This window comes from Gorilla gorilla, chromosome 5, assembly GCF_029281585.2.
Source record: "Gorilla gorilla gorilla isolate KB3781 chromosome 5, NHGRI_mGorGor1-v2.1_pri, whole genome shotgun sequence".
Classification (NCBI taxonomy): Eukaryota; Metazoa; Chordata; class Mammalia; order Primates; family Hominidae; genus Gorilla; species Gorilla gorilla.
The window spans coordinates 73875183-73900509 of NC_073229.2; the positions used below are offsets into that span (position 1 = coordinate 73875183).

General features: G+C 35.7%; 1 protein-coding gene across 4 annotated transcripts in view; it reads right to left on the bottom strand.

Annotated features, from left to right (window-relative positions):
- Nucleotides 1-25327, bottom strand: part of COL21A1 (collagen type XXI alpha 1 chain) — a 189281-nt gene that overhangs the window by 33731 nt on the left and 130223 nt on the right. For 3 of the 4 annotated variants that reach the window (XM_063707667.1, XM_063707669.1, XM_063707668.1), the window contains one exon: nt 10222-10275. In XM_063707667.1, the coding sequence (XP_063563737.1) occupies nt 10222-10275 (54 nt within the window). Of the gene's footprint in view, nt 1-10221; nt 10276-17533; nt 17559-25327 lie in introns of all 4 variants that reach the window. The other variant, XM_055390334.2, reaches the window with a different exon arrangement.

Genomic DNA, 25327 nt, shown 5'->3' on the forward strand with positions numbered 1-25327 from the left:
ATGTCATTTACGATAGGAAAGAATAAAACAGATCTGTGATTAAACCTGGTGGGACTTTATTAACTAATTTGTACAGATAATGAGCCAACATTTGCGTGTGAGGTCAAAATTAATGACACAATATTTTCACAGTCACTACATTGCCAACTGTCATATTGTAGAAGACCAAAAAGTTACAGATATTGCTTACAAATTTAGTCAATCCTACAGATAAACTGAGCATTTACATTATTTTAGATAAAGCCTATTTCAACATGCATTGTAAGAGTTATTCTCAATTAGATTTTAAAACATAATTACTATGACAATAAATTATTGTAATAGTTTTATGTAGTAATATTGTTTTATAATAATTATATACATAATTACATTATTACAGTAATAAATACAATTGAATTTTCAAATTGTACTATCCAAATTGTTACATGTGGGTTGCCTTCACACTAAGAACTGCTGTATGAAATTTGTCATAGCAGATATATGAGTTTCAAGTTAAAGTTGGTTTACTCAGCACGTACTTGGTATGTACCACTCCTGGAGCCTGAAAAAGGGGTGAGAAAAAGTATTACAAATCTGTACAAAAGACTGAAACATCTTACCATACAATTGCAAATCAAGTAAAAACAATAATAGAACTAGCGGGTTTTTCTCCTCTTTCTTTGCAATCTAAATAAAAAATATAGTCAAGCAGGCAAATAAAGATACCTCCACTTTACTAGCATCACAAAGTAGATTGGTAATTCCACATGGGAAATTATCACAGCAATTCATCATTAATGTTCCCCAATAATTTTATGCATGTCTTCTGCATATATGCATAAAACTGATATGCCAAATAATCACGCTGCAGAAAAGGTGATTAAACAAAAGACCTACTTGTCTCTTAAGTACATGGTAACTTGGACTGGCTCAGCAGTAAACATTACATCATAAAGACAAGCATAACATGTGGTTAAGCAAGAATTTGAAAGGCATGAGGAAAGGAAACAATAAAAGCCTCTATGAGCCAGTGTTTCAACCACACTACAGTGATCCCCATGTGTTTATTCCTGGAAAAATGAGACAGCAAACATTTCCAAAATAAAACTGCTAAGGCCATCCTTCATTAAGAAATATGCACTCACCTCCATAGATCCAGGAAACACGGCATTCTTTTTCTCCTTTTCATGGAGCTCCAGGGATCTCAGCTCACAGTAGAACCCAGTCCCTGCCTACAAATTTTCACTGTGAGCCATAAGGCTCCCTGTACACAATGGGGCCAGCTGGTGAGCAGAGAACTAGAAAGCAAATGATTTAGATTGCCTGATGAAAATGTTAACATCAAATACAACATGCCATCAGGATTGAGCACCAGGACAAAAATAGCTATGACAAAGCAGCAGTGGAAACTATTCTGCAGATAATTTGGTTGGCAAGAATTGACCAAAGAAGACTAACTCGTCAACATGATAACTTGGTCTAACATTGAATTCAGTTGAAAATGAGTATTTTCTGTTATGGTTTTTTCAACTACTGGTAAATTTATACTACTGTTGCCCTCATGTTGCTCTGTCCTCACCATCCACCTAGCTGCCCAAGATAAAATCAGAGTGATTTTAGGAAAAGAAAATTCCAAAATATTAAGTTAGGAAAAGAAATTTCCAAAATATTAAGGATTCTTTGAAGCAATCTTGTCCTTTATTCTTAGAATAAAAACTAAAATGTAGTCTAGCAAAGCTGGCATCTTTTAAAAGAAAAAAAACACTAAAAAGCACTCAAAATCTAGGCCTCAATTGTTGTTATAGTACAAAAACAATAATTATTTTTGTTTATGCTCATGGGAGAACATATGTTTATGTTTATTATGTTTATGCTCATGGGAGAACATAAAATAAAGGCAAGAAAAATGCAACATAACAGACATCAAAAACCCAACTGGGGAAAAATAAGCAAAGTAATTGAAACATAATTAAACTATATGATTTGTATCCATGCAGATCCTTTTTTACGCATACATATTTATATATTGTTTAACTATTATATATAGCACATTAAGTATCATCCATTTAATTGCTTCAAATTTACAATATGATAACACAGAGAAGAAATATGGGCTAAAAGTTACTAAATATAACAATGAAAAATGTAGGAAAATGAGAAATAGACAAATTAAGTTTTTAAAAATACATGATAATTTAACAAAATTGATAGTACAGAAAATATTGACTGAAGAGTCTTGCTTTCAAATTGTCATTGAAACCGACTTGTTTATTGACTTGCTGAAGCCCAAATATTTTTGATCAACACATATACTACCAACAGTTTGCAATATACACCAATATGTACTCACATACATTTTATATAGGTTCATTACATAAAATGATTAAGAATTAGACTAAATGAAAAGCCTAGTGTACTAGTTTCCAAAAGCTACTGTAACAAATTACCACAAACTTGGTTTACACAACAGAATTTTATTCCCTCACAGTTCTGGAATGCACAAGTCTGAAGTCAAAGTCTTTTCAGGGCTGTGTGTCCCCCAGAAGCTCAAGGGAAGATTCCATTACTTGCCTCTCTCAATTTTTGGTCAGTGCCAGCATTCTTTGGCTTGTGGATACATCACTCCAATCTTAGCCACCATGGTCTCATTCCTCCTCTTCCCTGTGTGAAATTTTCCTCTGCCTCTCTCTTACAAGGACACTAGTGTGACATTTAGGGTCCACTGGGATAAGCCAAGATAATCTCCCTATGACAAGATACTCATTCATATCTACAAAAGACCTTTTTTTCAAATAAGGTAATATTTACAGATTCCGGGGATTAAGAGCTGATGTCTCGGGGAAGGGTAATTTTCAGCCTGACACAGTCTACCCTCTGGCCTTCAAAGATTCACATTCATCCCACATACAGTATACATCCACCCCAATCCAATGTCCACAAAAGTCTCAACAATTTACAGTGAGGTTCAAATTCTTATCTAAATAATAAATCGCTCTAAAGTCCTAAATCTTGTTATCTAAATCAGTTATGGGTATGATCCATCCTAGGACAATATCCCTTTCCATCTGTGAACCTATAGACTACAGAGCAAGTTATCTATTTCCCCATTATGATGTTAAGACAGGCAAAGGATAAGTTATCAACATACCCACTCAAAAAGAAGAAAAGAGTCACTGACCCTCTGCAATGTTGAATCCAGCAGAAAAAATTCCATCAGATTTCATGACCTAGGAATACCCCTCTGGGCTTGAGGCCCTGCCAGCCTTGGAATCACTATTCTTTTTTTACTTGAAAGATAGTACATAATTGAAGTTGAGTAGTTTTATCAGCCTGCTTCCTACCTATAAAAATTTTGAGCGTCCAACAGCCTTCCCTCACTTTGTCTTGTCTCTGTACCTTTCATTCCAAACTGGCAGAGTTTCTGCTGATATAACATTATCAAAACCTTGTAAGTTTCCTGTATATATAACGAGGATTTACACAATTAGACAAGAGGCTCCTCCCCAGGTTTTTCCTGGATAGTCTCATATCTTTATTTGTGGCTTCCACTGGGCTGGTTGAATGGATTCATGAGTCCTGTACCTAATCTCTTTTGCACTAGCAAACTTTGTCTAGCCACAACCTTAACCTTTTTTCCAGCATGCTTGTGTAACAGTGAATCTGCTAATTTTAACATCTTTTGTAATCTATATAAGCAGGATATTTCCCAAATCATCAAGTGCTGGCTCCTTTTTGCTTAACAGTTCTTTCCTCAAATATCTTTTTCTCCTCACACTTTACTATAAGCAGTAAGAAAAAAAAATCATGCTCTGTCTTCAGCACTTTGCTTGGCAATCTCGTCAGCTAAATATACAAGTTCATCACTTAGAAGTCTTACTTTCCACACAACCGCAGGACATCATTTAGCTAAATTTTCTGCCACTTTATGGCAAGGTGTCACTATTCTTCCAGTTTCCTACAGCACGTTCCTCTTTCCTCCTTTATCAACAGTGTCTTTAATGTCCATTCATCTAGCAACAGTGTGTTGATGATGCTATACATATTTTCTAAGATGAGAAAGGCTTTCTCCACATGACCTCCACTTCTTCACTGAGCCCTCACTATCAATCTTTAACATTCATATTTCTACCAATAGTCTGTTCAAGGCAATATAGACTACTTCTACCATGTGTCTCAAAATTCATACAGCCTCTATACATTACCCAGTTCCCAAGCCACTCTACATTTTAGGTACTTAGGTACTTACTCCCGGAAACAAAATCTGCATCAGTCAGGGTTCCAGCAGAGAAACAGAACCAGCTGAGATATATGAATGTATGTATACACACATATACATGGCAGAGATTTGTTGCAAAGTATTGGTTTATGCAAGAGTGGGGACTGGCTAGGCAAATACCAATCCATGAGACAGGCAATTAGGAGGTGTAAGTTGGAAACTCTCACACAGGAACTGACGCTGTAATCCATGGAGAGAATTTCTTCTTTTTCTAGGAAACTTCAGTTTTGCTCTGAACTCTCAACTGACTGGTTCATGCCCACCAGAAAATCCAAGATAATCTCCCCATCAGAAGATCTTTAACTTAATCATTTCTACAAAGACCTTTTTATCCAAATAAAACCATATTTACAGGTTTCAGAAGTTAAGATCTGATATTTCTGAGGGGGAGGCAATTTTTAACCTACTACCACTAGTATTTACAGAAATTCATCTAAAATTTCCTTGGATCTGACCCACAACTTTTTATTGAAATTTTATTAACTTCTATTTTTACAAGCCTATTATGTTCTAATTATCCCAAAATATAGACCTTCTCTTTAAATGCCTTTGTTATTATTTAGATATGTTCCATTTAAACATACTTTAGGATCACCTGCACTAGCCAAAACTGGTTCTTTGTGTTCTATTCCCTGTTTACTGTTTGGTGTTCCTCTGTATCCATCCATGCAGTAAGACTTTTGAAGAGTCATCTCTTATCTTACCCGCATTTAATGGATCCTCAAGCCCTGCTAGTACCTGTTTAGTTCATTTCAAATCCGTCCCACTCCCCCTCTCCCAACTCTGACCACTCTCACTTTAGTTGTTACTAGAGGTGACAGAGCTCACTAACTGCTTCCAGTCAAAAGTTTTAAGTAGGGAAGTAGGGCTCCCATTACTCTCAGAATTAAGTGCAAACAGCACAGACACCTAAAGCCCTTCCTGGTTTGGCCTCTATCTATCCCTAAAAGCTCACCTACTGTTTGTCACTTCCCTTTCATGTACCGCATGGCAGCCTCAACTACTGTCAGTTCTTCTCAGAGTATGCTTTCTTCTGCCTCTATATTTTGGAAGATGCATGCTACACACTCCTGCCTTGCCAGGCCAAACAACTAGCACACTCATATTTATCACCCAGAATTTGGCCAAGAGAGTTGTGTTTTTAAGAAGCCATCCCTATGCATTTTAAATAGGTGAACTGTATGTGAATTATATCTCATAATATTGGTTTTTTTGTTTTTGTTTCTTTTGAGACAGAGTCTCACTCTGTCACCCAGGCTGGAGTGCAGTGGCATGATCTTGGCTCACTGCAGTCTCCACCTTCCAGGTTCAAGCAATCCTCCTGCCACAGCCTCCTGAGTAGCTGGGATTACAGGCGCCCACCACCACGCCTGGCTGATTTTTGTATTTTTAGTAGAGATGGGATTTCACCATGTTTGCCAGGCTGGTTTCAAACTCCTGACCTCAAGTAATCCACCTGCCTTGGCCTCCCAAAATGCTGGGATTACAGGCTTGGGCCACCACATCTGGCCTGCAATTTTTTTTTTTTTAAACAATGCATACCTTTCGACAGTGCCTGCAGCCTCATGTAAGGTTATACACATCTTCCACAGCCTTTCAGGCTCCCCCCATACCTATGTTCATAACATTCATACTGTGTTGCCATCTATTGGCTCATTTGACTCCTTGATGGCCAGGCCATGATTAATTAATCTTCATATTCTCCTCAATTAGTACAATGTCTGGCACAAAGTAGACACTCAGTAAATACTGCTGAATAATTGAAAGAATATAATCTTTAAACATAGCAATTCATGGTTGAAACAAGCTATAATAAATCTATCTGGTGTTAGACCTGAGTTTACAGTTTCCTGAATTGAAGTTAATTAGGTATAATTTACTACTTAGAAAGTAAATTACTTTTAGGATTGAATTACTTTTAGGATTGACAAATACTAGCTTTCAAATTCAAAGTATTGACATGTGAATGTACTTGTATTTTGAAGTAATATAATCATTTCCTAATAAATTATAGTGCTAGCCATTAATTTTAATTCTGGGAGTTAGTGTTCATATGTATCAATCTGCTTACAGGGATGAATCACCATTAAACTGACATAAGCTGTGTTTAATTAGCTTTAAAGCATTTTTCCAAGAGCTTCTGTCCTTCCATGTGAAACTCCATTAATTTTCTTGGCTGCCACATTATAGAATAAAGTGAATATGCCCTTTATAGTAGAGCCAAGTCATTTATTACAACTACTTAAAACCATTATTCCCACACAATGGAAGAATGTTTATTTCCTTGTGTCACAAAATATATAAACTTTATGGATTTTTTTTCTATTTTCAAAGCTTTTCCACAAATGATAAGAATCCATTTGCACAGCATAATAAAAACCAAGTTTTCATTAATTGTTAAAAAAAAAATAGCTTGTAACGCTATCTGTTCTTATTTGGAAGAAAATACAGACCAGAAGAATTGTTTCCAGACATCAGCAAATTTGAGACACTTAACCTGTGAATTGCTTTCCTAACAGGGTGCATTTCCTGGCATAGGAAACTTGGCTTCCTCTTTGCCATTCATCAAGAAAGAGAGGGGAATGGAAGAAAAGAAGTAAAGGAACCTCTCCTGTGTTCCCCAATCCATTGGGCTGGAGTGGGAGAGTCTCACTCAGTAACTCCCAGTTTTTTACCACTAGATTTAGGAGGAAAAATTTCATCTCAATAAAGTCTACTACCCCATTCACATTATTCTTTGCCTCAGCACCTTGTTTGTCTATCTTTTTGAACTTGGTAATTTAGTTTTTGCTTGTTTATCCTTTTACCACCTATCTCCCCAACTAGGCTGTAAGCCTCCATGAGGCAGTCACTGTGTTTCCCTCACCACTGAAGCTAAACATTACAGGGGTGGAAGGAATATTGGGAGGAAAGAAAAAAAAGAAAAGAAGGAAATGGTTAAAATCTAAAGGGCCACACTCCCTGGAATGGTAAATTATTCTAGTGCAACAACTCTAGACAGGAATAAGTCTTGAATAAAGTGGGAGCAGGCAGGGCAAAAACAAACCCAAATCAGTGTGTGCTTGGGGATAAAAATGAGAAACAAGCAGCCATGGGAAAGGAAAGCAACTTCTAAGCACTCCTCATTTTATATTATATATATATAAAATATTATATTATTATATATTATTATATTATATATTATATATTATATTATATATTATATATATATGTATATTGAGACAGGGTCTTACTCTGTCGCCCAGGCTGGAGTGCAGTAGCGCGATCTTGGCTCACTGCAACCCCCACCTCCCAGGTTCAAGCGATTCTCCTGCCTCAGCCTCCCGAGTAGCTGGGACTACAGGCACGTGCCACCACGCCCTGCTACTTTTTTGTATTTTTAGTAGAGACGGGGTTTCACCGTGTTAGCCAGGATGGTCTCAATCTCCTGCCCTCATGATCCGCCCACCTCGGCCTCCCAAAGTGCTGGGATTACAGGCGTGAGCCACTGCACCCGGCCTATGTTTAATATTTCTTTTATCTTTTTAGGTTTTATGAAGATATTTCAATAGTATCATGTTCAAAGTAAATATGTGCTCCTCACATTGAATTATGGTCTACACAGACTTGCCGGTCAGTCTGCCCTTTCTAACATTGTTTCTACGGGAGAATGAATTACAGATTCCAAATAACTAACTCACAGACATTTAGAAAACAGTCACAACCTAAATTTTTTTTTTTTTTTTTTTTTTTTTTTTTTTGAGAGGGAGTTTAGCTCTGTCGCCCAGGCTGGAGCGCAGTGGCGCCATCTCGGCTCACTGCAAGCTCCGCCTCCCGGTTTCACACCATTCTCCGGCCTCAGCCCCTCTCCGAGTAGCTGGGACTACAGGCGCCCGCCACCACGCCTGGCTAATTTTTTGTATTTTTAGTAGAGACGGGGTTTCACCGTGTTAGCCAGGATGGTCTCGATCTCCTGGCCTCGTGATCCAGCCGCCTCGGCCTCCCAAAGTGCTGGGATTACAAGCGTGAGCCACTGCACCCGGCCTTCACATCCTAAATTATATCCAAGCTCTCATGTCTATTATCTCTTATTTCCCTCTTCCTCTTTTTCCTTCTTTTCTTCCCATTCACCTTTCTTTCTCTCACCTCTCTTTGTGTTTCTTATGCTCTTTCCCTCATACACGCACACCCACATACACACACACACACCTACTTTATATTCTGAAACAATAACATAAACAAATAATCACACCCAGTCTTATATCCAGTTACCAAGTCTCATAATTTTTCTTAAATAACAGCAATTATGGCTCACATATGTTGAGCTCATGCTACCCTATTGAACCCACTCCATGCTTATTAATGCCCTAGTCGAGGCCTTCTACTTCATGCCTGGTCTGTCAAAACAGCCTGCTAACTAGCACCCTGTTTCCAGTTTCTTCTCCTTTCCAATCATTCCACACACACCAGGAGCTCATACACTGCCTCTAAAACAGTTCTTTTTACTATGTTCTCTTTTTTTCTCACAAAACTTCAATGACAAATGAATAAGGTTTACTTTTCAAACTTGCAGTCAAGGCTCTCCATTTTATGGCCCTAGCCAAGTTTCTACCTTTACTTTCTAACACGCAACAGAGACCCTTCTCTGCAGATTCAGGACCTCATTAAGATCATTTCATAATTTCCTGGGCACACCTTTAACCATCTCACATATGTGTCTTCATTCAGATGAGTTCTCTCTTTCCTGTCTTCCTTTGATTCCCAGTCATCCTTTCACGAACAAATCTGGCGCAAACCCTTGGTAAAATTTTTTCAAGCACCTCAATAACAGGATTACCTTCCTATACTCTTTCAGCACTTAGAATAGCCCATGCATTTGTGCAATGTTTTTACAATTTTAAAAAATTTCCTACGTAAGCTTCACAACAACCCTATGAAGTAAGCATTACATTATAAGCATCTACACTATTCACACTTAGAGAAAAATATTCAGGGATGTGAAGTGACTTCTCCAAGCTCATACTGCTGAAATGTAGCAGTAGTCATCTCCAAACCCTGGCTTTCTGACTCCATATCAGATTCATATTTGGCACATAATAAAAAGAGTTGGTAATTATTTGCATCATTTTTTTCAGTCTTCCAAATTAAATTATAAGCTTCTGGAAGGTAATAGCATTATATAGAACTTGGCCCAGTACATAATCATACACAAGATGAAATTCAACGAAAATTTTCTTAAGTAACTTTAAGAGTAGTTTAATCCCTCTACCCTATTTAAGAAGCTTTGGTGATACCTCTCTCCCTCTTATGTACAATATTTAAATTCTGAAATCTCAACTGAACACTTTGTGATAAATGTGATAAAAATACACCTCAGCTATTACTTCAATTCTTAACCTAGCTCCGCACAAGGCAAATTTCAGATTTCTTGAGGGTAGGTACCTTTGATGAATAAAATAAGATCTGCTGGTATTTAAATGTTGGCCATGAGTTGTAGGAATAAAATGTGGGGGCAAACTATATTTTTAAAACTCACCTGAAGTTCAGAATCACCTGGGACACTTGCTAAAAATGTAGATATCTAGGATTCAGATTCAATACTTTCTTAGTCATGTTTCTCTACCCCTGATTTTTATTGAACACAAGATCCCAAAGAGTATACTATGAAACAATAGATGAGTGGTAAAGTGACGTCGACTAAAGGCTCAGCAACAGAGCATGATGTTTGTGTTAACCACGCATTTGTTTGGGCATGAGTGCTTGTGGTTTGTGACTCACACTGTTTGCAAAATTCTTCCTGGTTTCTAAAAGAGGATTCAACATTTCAATATTTTATGGTGTTTCACAAGGAGCTTCTACAACATCTAAAATCTGGAAGTCACTGAACAAATAATAGGGCATCTGAGAGAAGAATTTAAATAACCAAAAAGGATTTCGTAACAGGAAAAGAACTTCATCTTTTAGAACTGAAATGAGAAGGTACTCACAGGCTCTCCCCGTGTTCCATCCTGCCCCGGAGCACCAGGGGATCCTGCTTCTCCCTTTTAATGATTTGACAAAAAGAAACAGAGAATTCAGTTTTGAGGTCTGCTTACCAAAATAACAATATATAACATTACATATTAAAGAACATTAGATACAAACAGAAAAATTAAAATTACTTCTGGACTACTGATATTAACTTTTCCTGACATCAAATAACTTTTTCAGAAATTCATAAAGTGACTATATAAACAATAAAAATGTGTACATAATGGCAGATAATTGAGTTAAGTTATAAAATAACTGTGGTACTGTATAGTCATTCTTATGAGAATAGACCGTCTTACTTCCAAGGTAAATGTGACCAATATTCTATATCAGTCCTATTCATATATACTTTTTCATTTTTATTTTAAAATTGATCACTATGTTGGACCTAATTTGACCTTGCCTTCAAAGAGTTACATTTTAAAGTAAAAACAAAACTTTCATTAGGACTGGAGTTATTTATAGGTTATTAGTTGAAATTATCTGGCACTTTAGTATATACGTATTTAAAATAAACATCTATAATGCATATTTTAGGTAGCTGTTAAATTATAATTGTTTTTAGTGATATATACCTTTACATTACTATGCTCAAGTTAAGCATCTTATTTTACATCTACGTTTTGGAAGCTAAATTTTTTTCCCAAATGAATCAATTGCTAGTGAATACAAATGTATCTGACACTTCTTCTACTAAAACGATAAATATTAGCTGAATATAATCCTAAAATGTATAATATCTGCAGATTAGTACAACTATTAAACTGTCTGAGCAAAATAAAGGATAGCAAGGAAGAGCCTGTTGACACATATACACACATGTACACACCCCAGACTTTTTGAAATCTAACAGTCATTATGAGCCATGCATTTGTTTCTGTCCAGCAAAATGCTGCATCACAACAAGCAAAGTTCTCTGCAAGCAATTTGCCACACTTGTTTCATACCAGAAAGAACATTTTATCCTAGATGAAAGCAAGATAGGAGGTAAAATAAAAGCATTTTTTCCCGTAAATGTCTCAAATACCTGAGTTGAAATAAGTTTAAGGGAGAAAGAGTCTAAGAATGCAATGCACTGAAGCATATTACAACACTGTCATCCATAATTTCATATTCTAATGAATTTCCCAGAATTATAGAAAATAAAGCACAGAAGCACCTCTAAAATTTGGCAAACATAATCAGTACTTAGAAAAAAATTCAACCATATCACATTACATAAACAACAGTTCTCCCACTTGTATGAATTCCTGCATTTTATTAGAACTGTGAAATGCCAACTAAAGCCAAATATTTCATCTATACCAGTTTTATTTATAAACACTAGTTGAGAATAGAAGGAGCAAAGATTAATGCTTTCCTGAAAATCAACCAAATTAGAGGGAGAGAAGTTATTGCTAATCCAATAGCTCTACAGAAAAGCATATAAAAATATTGGAGGAAAAAATGTTGGATCCACTTAGTTTGAAAGCTAGCTTAAAAAGCCTGAAAAATTCAAGACAAGGGATATGTTAGATCCTAATACTATGAAGAAATAATGCAATATTTTTTCTGAACTTAACACTCATATCAATACTCAGAAGGAATCTCTCCTATTAGTAGTTCTCAAATATGGTCCTCAGACCAGGCAAGATCAACTTCTTCATTTAACATGGGAACTTCTTCAGAATATAAAATTTCAGGCCATACTGCAGCATATTAAGCCAGAATCTCTGGGTAGGGGCCAGCAATCTGTGTTAATAATTCTTCCAGGTGATTCTAATGCAGCCATTTGAGAACCAGCCCTGCTGTAAGTCATTATATCATTTAACTTCTCCTACTTCCAGGTACTGTCATATGTGACTTATAAAACAATCTGTGGTTAAATTTTCTGTATTTAAAATAAAGAGGGTAAGGCACCTGCCAAATAGTAGAAACAATTAATTTGAAATTATTAGGTTGGTGCAAAAGTAATTGCAGTTTTTGCCATTAAAAGTAATGGCAAAATACATGATTAGATGACTACTTTGATTTATAAAATCATGACTACTTTGATTTATAAAATCTCTACTTTTTTCTATCTGTCCATTGACCTAATATCATTTTATTTTAATTATCAGGAGTTTTAAAAACGTAAGTAGCCATCAGCAAGGTTCATCAATAATGAAGTTCCACAATTATTTGAGGATTTAACTTATTACGTTCTTCTTACTTTATATTAGACACTTAACATATTAACTGAATAAAATATCACATTGTTTATTATCTATAGCAGTGATTCTCAAAATTTAACTTCATCTGAATCACCCGGAAGGTTTGTTAAACTGCAGATTGTGGACCCCAACCCGGAGTTCCTGATATGGTAGGTCTGGGGCAACCCCTGGAATCTGTATTTCTAATAAGTTTACAGAAGGTGCTGAGACTGCTAGTCTTGGACAACACTTTGAGAAACACTACTCTAGCCCAGATCTCAAAACAGACTTACAGACTCTTTCTGCACTTATGAATCCCTCTCTTCTATGAACTAGTATAACATTATATAGCTTTTCACTTAGCACTGAATTTTCTTATGCTAAGTTGTTCAGCAGGTGTCTTGTTTATATGTGTTATTTGCTTGACTTGCACATTCTTTTAAAGGTAGAAAACATAATTTATAGGAGGATTTTTTAATCACCTACAATACTTAGACTAGTGCCAAACATAATATAAAACTACAAGTACCCTTCTTTACAATCATTGCAGTATATCAAGGAAGGAGGAACAGACTATTTATTCTTCAATGTTCTATTTCAAAGGGATAAAGGAAATGGGAAAAACATTTGTGGATAAAGCGCTAGCACTTACTGTTGGACAATTATGCAGTTAGTTATTACAAGATAATGGCCAGTCATCTTTACCTAAGAACACTCTCTTCATTTTTTAATAACGGATTTTAATAATGTTTCATCAAGAAATGAAAGGATAATTTCTACTTGGCATTTTCCTTGAAATAATCAAATGCAAGTTACAACCAGCCTGTGAAATTTAATATTGTTACCAGTACTTAACCTGATCACTTGATTACTTTTATGACCTGGATAACCTGGTGCAGGTCAGTTTGTTTGGCATTTGAAAAAGTACAAAACATGGTCCCATATCCGATTTATTGTTTTTCTATTCTGTTATTAACTCCCTTCTTGATATAACATAATTGAGAAAATGTCATGCTTAACATTATTTCTCAATCTAATTTCTACAGCTAACATCAAAAATGATTTATTCCACAACAAAACAGTTCTTTAAAAAAAAGGAAATTTAACTAAAACCAGGCATGTGAAACTTGCATTCCATGTGTATTTCCTTTCATGCTGTGGTCTTTGGTATTTACCCCAAAAAAATAAAATGATGGAAAGTAATTTAGTTTGCTATAGCAATCCTCAAAATCAGGTGGAAGGTATGGTTTACTGATCATGAAAATATAGTTTAATTTTGAGGAAGATCCTTGCTTTGTTAAGGAAACACTTTATTTTGACTTTGATCTTACGGCATAGTTTATTCTTCATTTGTAAACAAATCTCTAGCATGCCTGCGGATGTATTAAAGATGTAAGACTGAGGAAGCTTCTCCTAGCTGACCAAGTAAACAGACAGGACATTTGGAAGGTATCATGCACATCAGTGAGCATACGAACTAGACCTGGAACCCTCACTCTGCCATGGAACTAGCTGTGCATGTTTAACTAAATCCCGTGCTGTCTTTGAACCTGATGTTATGCATAAAATGCCATTAATACTCCAAACTTCATAGATTTGTTTTTTAGGAAAATAAGATCCTTTGTGAAAATGCCTTATGCAACTCTTGGCACAGAAAGGGAGATCCACTGCCACCAAAAAGTTGAGGTTTTAACAATCCTTTATTCACGATGTATTTTTGGCTATATTATTTTCAAATAATATATGTTATTTCAATACTTGAACTGCTATAGTTTGTCATTATAATTTTGGCAAAATGAGTATTTTTAAACATAAAGCCAATCCTTCTTTATTCTAGTTAAGATATCATTAAAAACAGTAGGGTCAATAGTTTCATCATTATTTTCTATAACTAGGAGAGAATATTTGGGTATAACATGATTTCCAACCAGTTGGTGAGCAGAATTTTCATTGGTTGTTGTTATGGCCATGTCACCTTGGACAAGTTATTTACTCTAGTTCTTTGTTTCCTCATCTGTGAAAGGATAAATTTTTTCCACTTACAACTGATAATGATTTATGAGATTAATGAGAAAATGCATGTACAGTGCTGTAAAAAGAGCCAAGCTCTTGGAAATATCCAATGAGTTACGCCTTTTGTTATAATCTCTCCTTTTCTGTCTTTGGTTCTTCGTATATCCAGCTTAAATACCGCATTTAATTATTTCAACCACTTTCTAACTAAAATTCTTGTCCTTTACGTCACTCTGCATCCACCATACTGGTTTATGCAAATTCCAGTGTTGAGTAAACCAAACTGAAAACAGCCTCAGCCTATGCTTACGTTCAAAGTATGGCTATGGAGGAAAAATACTATAATAATCATACAGATTATAACTTCCAGCTTCAACTGGACTTTAATGCAACTTCTATATTTCCTTTATCTCTTCTCTGCCACATTTTTCATGTATATAGAAAGTTTCTGCTATATAAAATATTCTCCAATCAACAAAAGCTTTTTTCTCCTTCTCCCAACATTCTAAGAAAAAACAGGATACAAACATTCTGCCACCAAACCAACACACTTACCTGCATTTGCACCCATCCATTCCTTTTATTTTATTACAGTAAACAGGAGTCCTTCATTCAATCTAAGATAATTCCTTACAACTCTGTTCTATATCCCATTCTTTCCCCTTCTCTAAATAAGATGGAGCTTCTTATCTGTGTATAACTGCTTACTCAACTTCTTCCCGTGAATGTGCCACAAGAATCTAAAATCAACACATTATGTTTCTCACTCCTCCACATCCCCAGCAGAAAACACACCAAGTCCTACCCAGCACTCATTAACTAAAGAAACTTCTAACTTCATTATACATAAGAGAGAATCTACAACTAAGAAGACCAGCAAGCTATCCAAACATGTACAACCCTGTTTATTATTACAGGTCAAAATATATACAGGATAGTTCAAATTTGAAAAGAATTGGCAGATAATATCCAAAAAAGAGAACAAAAAGAAAAAAATAATAAAAACTTTTCATATTTTCCTCACACAAAAATAAACATAAAGAAAACTGAAACAAAATACTGTAACCTGGATTAACAAACATTATACAAGTTTTTTTTTTTTGAGACGGAGTTTCGCTCTGTCGCCCAGGCTGGAGTGCAGTGGCGCCATCTCGGCTCACTGCAAGCTCCGCCTCCCGGGTTCACGCCATTCTCCTGCCTCAGCCTCCTCAGTAGCTGGAACTACAGGCGCCCGCCACCACGCCCGGCTAATTTTTTTGAATTTTTAGTAGAGACGGGGTTTCACCGTGTTAGCCAGGAGGGTCTCGATCTCCTAACCTCATGATCCACCCACCTCGGCCTCCGAAAGTGCTGGGATTACAGGCGTGAGCCACCACGCCCGGCCAAGTATTTTTATTAGTTAAAAAATTCAGAATAAAAATGTATAAAAGGAAGATATGAAATAAGAATTTATTCAGGAATCAAAAAAGACAAAATCATCTCAGATGAGAACGATGATTAAATTACTAGAAACCAAGGGAGAATAGATTTCACTTAAAATTATAAATGGCAATGAGGAGAAAACAAGCATAGCCAATAAAAATAGACTTTTGAAACACATTAAAGGATCAGAAACGATAGAAGACAAATAAATTTCAATATATCTGTAATTGGAGTCCTTGAGATATAAACCAAAAAAAGTAACAGAATTTATATTTAAAACTATAATTCAAAAGAACATTCCAGAAAAAAAAAAAAATCCCTGAATCTTCCTTTCTAAAGCTTTTTGGAGTAACTGGGATTTTAAATTCTGAAACATATGCTATTAGACTTTAAATGCAAAATTGTTTTTGTTTTAAACTCTCATCTTCATAGGAAAAAGAGAAAGGAAAGACAATTAGATTGGCATCAGCAACACACATGTTGGCAGTGTAAGCAATATTTCTAAGAAATTCAGAAAAAAAAACAGTGAAAAATGGTGAGACAAGGGTTTTATAGGTAGCCAAGCTGTCATTCAAATAATAAAAGTGTAGAAAAACATACTAAAATATCAAGAATTCAGAATACTGTATTCACAAGCCCTTCCAAAGGAGGAAAACCTTTATTAAACCCAAATGTGACTGTGGAATATTGGTAAAGGTGCTGGTGACAAACACTGAGTATATTTAATTGCAGATCTGAAACAAAGATAAAGTGTAAAAAGTATTTTATAAATATTATATAATCTGATAAGGTAGAAATAAACAAGAAAAGATTAAAGAAAAGGAGAAAATAGAATTCATTAATTTCCACATAGATAATAGGGTATAATTTAAATTTAACACAACAAAGAGTTGATGCTCAACGTATGTAAAGGGAGAATAACAGAATTCTGAAACGGATATTTACAAGGAATAGTAAACGTAGTATAAAGACCACTAAAATAAAAATATAAATTTTCCTAAATCCCAAAGAAATTAAAAGCAGAATAGGAAAAGGCAACAAAAACACATTGAGAAAGAAATATAGTCAGTATAGCATAATTTACATAATAACAAAATTACAACGTGAGTATTTTGACAGAGATAAGACCAAACCTATCAGACAATGGGTGAAAATAGACTTAATCTATTAAAATAAAAAAATTCCGATTGCTTTAAGAAGCAAAGACCAACTCTACACTTGATACAAGAGACACAACTAAAACAAGTTGACTCAAAAAGCTAAAGCTAGACAATAGAAGGATGGGCGAAGGTGCAGCAAGCAAATAAAAATAATCAAAAAGAAAACGTGTAATCCTGATACTGGAGAAGGTAAAATTCAAGTGAAAAATTATTAAAGGAAACAAAAAATATATTTTATAATGCTAAAGCCACAATTCAAAATGAAGATGTAGGAGTTAAAAATATCTATACAATGAATAACGTAGAAACTACATTCATGAAACAGAAGGTGAAAGAAAAAATAGACAAAAATGCACGAATAATAGGACACTAATACACCACTCTCTGTTCAAGACAGGCCAAACAAACAAAGAATTAAGTTATAGAAGATCTAAATAAGATATTCAATAAGGTAGTTCTTATGAATGTATATTGAGTTTTACACTCTGAAAATAGAGATTTACCTTCTCATATGCACAGGGAACATTCCTGAAAATTAAACATACAATAAGTCAAAGAAAAAATTCACTAAAACTTATAAAGAAGAAATTATACAAACATTCTCTGATACAGCACAATAATATCAGAAATTAGCAACAAAATCTAAATAAAAGGATTTTCACCCTAAAAAGACTTTTAACTCTTTAAACAACTCTTAGGAAACAGAGAAAAACTAGAATTACAAAACTTATTTTAAAAAAAGTTAATGAAAACATTGCATATCAGAATCAAGGGGATACAACTTAAAACAAAGATGAGAAAAATATTCAGTTTAACTACTTAGTAAAAAATAACAAAAAACGAATGTAAATGAATTCAATTCTCAATTGCAAAAGCTAGAAAAAATGTAGGAAAAAAGAATAAAGAAATAAAATAGGATAAAAGTAAAAAACAAAAATTTAATGAAGTCAAAAATTAAATTACAATGTTGGATCTTTGAAAAAATCCAACACAGGAGGGAAACCAGAAACATACAAAAGTAAAAAAAAGAAAAGTAGAGAGTGAAAGCATATGTATTCAAAGTAAGAAATGATGACCAAGGGAGAATAATCATTAAAACAGAGAAAACTTTTTAAAAATCATGAGAGGAACTTGCACAATTTTATACAAGTCACTTGAAAAATATAGATGAAATAATAGTTCCCTAGGAGAGTGAAGCTTATTATTATTGACCCTATGAGAGAAAGAATGCTTAAACAGACAAATTCCCATGGGAAAAAATAAGAGAAAATTATCCAAGAACAAAAAGAACCAGGCTCAAATGACAGAGGGGAAGAGTAGGAAATATTCTGCAGTGCTTGATTTCAATTGTAAAGTATCAATAAGAAATTATCATTACAAAATAATATCAGGAATGAAATAAAGGACATTACTAAAAACCTACAGACATTAAAAGGACAAGAATAAGGCAATATTGTAAACAAAATATGCCAAGAAATTTGCAAGTTAAATGATATGGACAAATTCACTGAAAGGTACAAATTGCTGAAGGTTTCTCAAGAAGAAAGATAAAATCTAAATAGGTGTATTATTAATTAAAATGTTCCTTAGACACACAACACACCTGCAAAGCTCAGGCCCAGAGTGTTTCACTGGTGAATTCTACCAAACATATAAAGAAGAAATGACACTAACACTACACAAATGCTTTCAGAAAAGAAAAGCCAGTATTGTTTTGATATTAAAGCTGGACAAAAATATCACGAAAAAGAAAACTGCTGATCAAAATCATCCATGAACATAGACACAAATAATATGAAATAAAACATTTGCAAATTGAATCCAGTAATGTATAAAAAGAATATTATAAGATAACCAATTGTGGTTTATCCCAATAATGCAAAATTAGTGTAACATACAAAAATCAATGTTGTATATTAAGAAAATATGAGAGGAAAATTATATAATCAAGTCAGTGAAGGCAGAAAAAGCTTGTTTTTTTTTTTTTTTTTTTTGCAAAAGTCAACATCTAATCATGACATTTTAAAAGAAAACTCTCAATAGACTGGGAATAAAAGGGAATTTTCTCATCCTGATGCAGGGCTTTTATGTAAAACCAACAACTAACATTCAATGTTAAAAGACTGATGGTTTCTACCTAAGGTCAGAAGCAAGGCAAAAATATGTGCTTTTATCCCTTCTATTTGTTATTGTATTGAGGGCTTGTTTAGTGAATAAAACTATTAAAATAAATAAATTTCATATAAATTAGTATAGAAGAAGAAAACTGTCTTTATTTGTAGTCAATATAATCATCTATGTAGAAAAACCTGAGAAATCAACAAAAAAAGTTGCAGGAACTAATAAGTGAATTTAACAAGATTGTAGGATATACAATCAATATACCAAAACTAATAATATTTCCATATGCTAGCAACAAACTGAAAAATTTTTCAAAGTCTATTTATGAGTATGAAGAAATACAATAAAATACTTAGATATGAACTTAACAGAAGACTTACAAGATCTGAAAACTATGAAACTTTGCTGAGATAAAATAAAGAAAACTCACATAAGTGAAACAATATACCATGTTCATGGATTGAAAAATTCAATATTGTTAAGATGGCAACTCTCCCCAAATAAATTTAGAGACATGAAGATGCTCTTCCCTCTAAGATTTGGAGCTTACGTCTACACCCCACCTTGAGTAGGGCTTGAATTTGGTGACTTGCTTCCAAAGAACAGAATATGGGATGAAAAAGTAGTAAGAAAGCTTCTAAATACTATAAAACAGGTGATCATCATTAGTATCACCAATGAATTTTCATCTGGGTAGCATGTACATTCTGATTTGATAAAAAGGGCACTTGAACCCTCTGTTATCCTTTTCCAAAAAAAAAAAAAAAACTATAATCCAAATCTAATCATGAGGAAAGCATGAAACAAACTCAAACTGAGTGATATTCTACAAAATACCTGGTCAATACTCTTCAAAACCATCAAAGTCATGACAGACAAGAAATGACTGATAAACTATCACAGATCAGTGGGAAATAGGAAGGCATGACAAATAAATGTAATGTGGTATCCTGGACTGGATCCTGGCACAGAAAAATTACATTAGTAGAAAAACTAATGAAACCCAAATAAAGTATGGAGTCCAGTTGACAGTAATGTGCCAATATTGGTTTCTTAGTTTTGACAAATATACCATAGTAATATAAAATGTTAACTTCAACAGAAGTTGGATAAAGGGTAGAGGAATTCTCTGCTATATTTGCAACTTTTCTGCAATCTACAATTATTCCACACTAAAAACTTTGGCCAGGCATGGTGGCTCATGCCTGTAATCCCAGCACTTTGGGAATCTGAGGTGGGTGAATCACCTGAGGTCAGTAGTTTGAGACCAGCCTGGCCAACATGGTGAAATCCCGTCTCTACTAAAAATACAAAAAAAAAAAAATTAGCCATGCATGGTGGCAGGTGCCTGTAATCCCAGCTACTCAGGAGGCTGAGGCAGGAGAATGGCTTGAACCTGGAAGGCAGAGGTTGCAGTGAGCCAAGATCGTGCCATTGCACTTCAGCCTGGGTGACAAGGGTGAGACTCTGTCTCAAAAAAAAAGAAAAAGAAAAAACTTTAACACATCCCACAGGCTCTCTTGGTAAAAATTTTAAAACTGATACTAAAAATAATATGGAATTCATGTAAATCTATAATATCCATTATGATTTCTAAAAAAAAAAAATTAGAGTATTTACACCACACAATTTCAAGGTTTATTTTAAAGCTATAATAATTAAGACTGCATTGTTGAGGAAAGAATATGGGTATAAATTAGTGGAATGGAATTGAGAATCTAAAAATAGTTTCCCACATATTGATCAAATCATATTTGGCAAACGTTCTAATGTAATTCAAAGGGAAATGATAGTCTTCAATAAATGGTGCTAGAATAACTGAATCTCCATATGGGAAAACAATGAGACCTGATTTTTATCTCATACCATACATATAAATTAATTCAAAATAAATCAGGAGGGAGGCAAGCAAGATGGAGTAGAAAGCTCCACCCATTGTCACCCCCTCCCAGCAAGAACACCAAGTTAACAATTATCTACAAAGAAAAAACACCTTCAAAGAACCAAAAATCAGGTGAGCACTCACAGTACCTGGTTTTAACTCCACATTGCTGAAAGAGGCACTGAAGAGAGAGAAAAAACAATCCTGAATTACCGATGCCACCCCTTCCCCTTCCCCAGCAGAGGCAGCATGGAGTGGAAAGCATTTCTGGGTGCTAATGAAGGGAGAACACAACAATTGTGAACCACTGAAACCAGTGCTCTCCTGTTAAAGCAGAAAGGAAAACCAGACCGAACTCAACTGATGCCTGCCCACAGAAGAAGCTTTTTTTTTTTCTTTTTTTTTTTGAGACGGAGTTTCGCTCTTGTTGGCCAGACTGGAGTGCAATGGCGTGATTTCAGCTCACTGCAACCTCCGCCTCCCAGGTTCAACCGATTCTCCTGCCTCAGCCTCCCAAGTAGCTGGGATTAGAGGCATGCACCGCCATGCCCGGCTAATTTTGTATTTTTAGTGGAGACGGGGTTTCTCCATGTTGGTCAGGCTGGTCTCAAACTCCTGACCTCAGGTGATCCACCCGCCTTGGCCTCCCAAAGTGCTGGGATTACAGGCATGAGTCACGGCGCTAGGCCCAGAGGAAGCATTTAAACCAGCCCCAGCCAAAGGAGAATTACCCATCCCAGTGGTCTGAACTTGAGTGCCTGTAAACCTCACCACCAAGGGCCAAAGCGCTTCAGTCTCCAAGTAAACTTGAAAGGGAGCCTAGGCCATAATGTCTGCAACTCATAAAAGAATCCTAGTGCTGAACTAGGCCCAGAGACAGTAGACTGGGGAGGCACACAACATACTGAGACCCACACTGGGGCAGCCAAGAGAGTGTTGACAGCATCCTTCTCCTAACCCCAGACTGCAAAGCTCAAGGCTCCAAAAGAGACCCCTTCCTTCTATTATCCTTGAGGAGAGGAGAGGAAAGAGTGAAGAGGACTTTGTCTTGTATCTTGAATACCAGCTCAGCCACAGCAGGATAGGGTACTGGCCAGAGTCGAGAGGCCCCCTTTCCAGGCCCTAGCTCATTTCTAGACATTTCTGACATTTCTAGACACACCCTGGGCCAGAAGTAAACCCACTGCCTTGAAGGAAAGGATGCAGTCCTGCCAGCATTCATCACCTGTTAACTGAAGAGCCCTTGGGCCCTGAATAACTAGCAGCGATACCTATGTACTACACCAAGGGCCTTGGTGAACCTCTGAGACTTGTTGGCTTCATGTGAGACTCAGCCTCAAGCTGTGGTGGCTATGGGGTAAAACTCCTTCTGCTTGAGACAAGCAAAGGGAAAATTAAAGGAAACTCTGTATTACACCTTAGGTACCAACACTGCCACAGGGAAGTAGAGCACCAAGCAGAGTCTTGAGGTCTCCAATTCCAGGACTCGAGTCTTAGACAGCATTTCTGGACCTGCCTTGGGCCACAAGGGATCCCACTGCCCTAAAGAGTGAGTCCCAGGCCAGGCAGCATTCACCACAAGCTGACTTATGAGACTTTGGGGCTCAAAGAAACTTCAGTGGTCATCTGGCAGTACTCCTCATGGCTAGGGGTGGTGGTGGATATGAAGTGAGGCTCCTCTGCCTTTGAAAGGAGAGAAAAAAGTGAGAAGGACTGCGTCTTGTGGTTTAAGTGCCAGCTCTGCTGCAACACAACAGTATACCAGGTAGACATCTAAGGCTTTTGACTCTAGTCCCTGACTCCAAGATGGAACTTCTGGACCCATTCGGGGGTTGGTGGACCTCACCATCCTGAAGGGAAAGACATAGGCCTGGCTGGCTTTGCCACCTGCTGATTGTAGGGTCATAGGGCCTTGAATGAACATAGGCAGCAGCCAGAGAGTGGTCAGAGCAGACATTGGGTGAGACCCAGTGCTGTGCTGGCTTCAGATCTGACCCAGAGCATAGTGGTGGTGGTTACAGGGGTGCTTGTATCACTCCATCCCCAGCTTTAGGTGTATCAGAACAGAGACAAAGATTCTGTATGTTTGGGAGAAAGTAAGGGAAGAGAAAAAGAATCTCTGCCTGGTAATCCAGAGAATTCTCCCAGACTTTGTTCAAGACAATCAAGGTGGTACCTCTACAAGTCTGCAAGAACCACAATGTTACTGGGCTTGGGGTGTACCCTAAAGCAGAAACAGCTTAGATCACAACAGCCAAGTCCTTTCAGATAACTGGAAAAGCTTCCCAAGAAGGATGACTACAAATAAGCCCAGACAGTGAACACTACAATAAAGACCTAACTCTTCAATGCCCAGACACTGAAGAACATCTACTAGCATCAACACCATTCAGGAAAACATGACCTCACCAAATCAACTAAGTAAGACACCAGGAATCAATTCTAGAGAAACAGAAATATGTGACCTTTAAGACAAAGAATTCAAAATAGGTGTGTTGAGAAAACTGTAAAAAATTCAACATATGCAGAGAAGGAATTCAGAATTATATTAGATAAATTTCACAAAGAAATTGAAATAATTACAAAGAAACAAAGCAGAAATTCTGGAGCTGAAAAATGCAATTAGCATACTGAAGAATGTATCAGAGTCCTTTAATAGCATAATGAATCAAGCAGAAGAAATAATTGGTGAGCTTGAAGATAGACTTTGGAAATAAACAGAAGAGACAAATAATAATAAATGATAGAGTATGCCTACAGGATCTAGAAAATAGTCTCAAAAGGGCAAATCTAAGAGTTATTGGCCTTAAAGATGAGGTAGAGAAAGAGATAGGAGGTAGAAACTTTATTCAAAGGGTTAACAGAGAACTTCCCAAACCTAGAGAAAGATATCAATATCCAAGTACTTGAAGGCTATAGAACACCAAGCAGATTTAACCCAAAGACTACCTGAAGACATTTAATAATCAAACTCTACAAGGTCAAGGATAAAGAAAGGATCCTAGAAGCAGCAAAAGACAAAAATAAATAAATAACATACAATGGAGCTCCAATATGTCTGGTATCAGACTTTTCAGTGGAAGGCTTACAGGCCAGGAGAGAGTAGCATGATGCATGACATTTTTAAAGTGCCAAAGGTAAAAAAAAAAAAAAAAAAAAAAAAAACTTTACCCTAGTATAGTATATCCACAAAAATATCCTTCAACATGAAGGAGAAAGACAGGCTTTCCCGGACAAACAATAGATGAGTGATTTCATCAATACCAGACCCACCATACAAGAAATGCTAAAGGCAGTACTTTAAACAGAAAGAAAAGAACATTAATGAGCAATAAATAATCATCTGAAGGTAAAAAACTTACTGGTAATAATAAGCACACAGAAAAACACGGAATATTATACACTGTTACTGTGGTGTGTAAATTCCTCTTATCGTAAATAGAAAGACTAAATAATGAACCAATCAAAAATAATAACTATAACAACTTTAAAAAACATAATCAGTACAATAAAATATAAATTGAAACAATAAAAAGTTAAAAACCAGGGGCACAAAGTTAAGGCAAGTTTTTATTAGTTTTCTTTTTGCTTGTTTGTTTATGCAAATAGCATTAAGTTGTTATCAGTTTAAAATAATGGGTTATAAAATAATATCTGTAAGGCTCATAAATACATACAATGAATACACAAAAAATAAAAAGCAAGAAACTAAGTTATATCACCAGAGAAAATCATCTTCACTAGAGGACAATAGGAATGAAAGAAAGAAGGAAGGGAAGACCAAAATACAACCAGAAAACAAATAACAACATAACAGGAGTAGGTCCTTACTTATAAATAATAACATTTAATGTAAATGAACTGAACTCTCCAATCAAAAGACATAGACTGGCTGACTGGATGAAAAAACAAGACCCATTGATCTATCGCCTACAGTAAACACACTTCACCTATAAAGACACACATAGACTAAAAATAAAGGGATGGAAAAAGATATTCCATGCCAACAGAAACCAAAAAAGAACAGGACTAGCTATATTTATGTCAGACACAATGGCTTTCAAGTCAAAAACTAAGAGAAAAGGGTCTCTATACAATGATAAAGGGGTTAATTCAGCAGAGGATATAACAATTTTAAATGCACCTAACACCCAAGCATCCAGATATATCAAGGAAATATTATTAGAGCTAAAGAGAGTGATAGACCCCAATACAATAATAGCTGGAGACTTCATCATTCCATTTTCAGCATTGGACAGATTTTCCAGATAGAAAATCAACAAAGAAACATTAG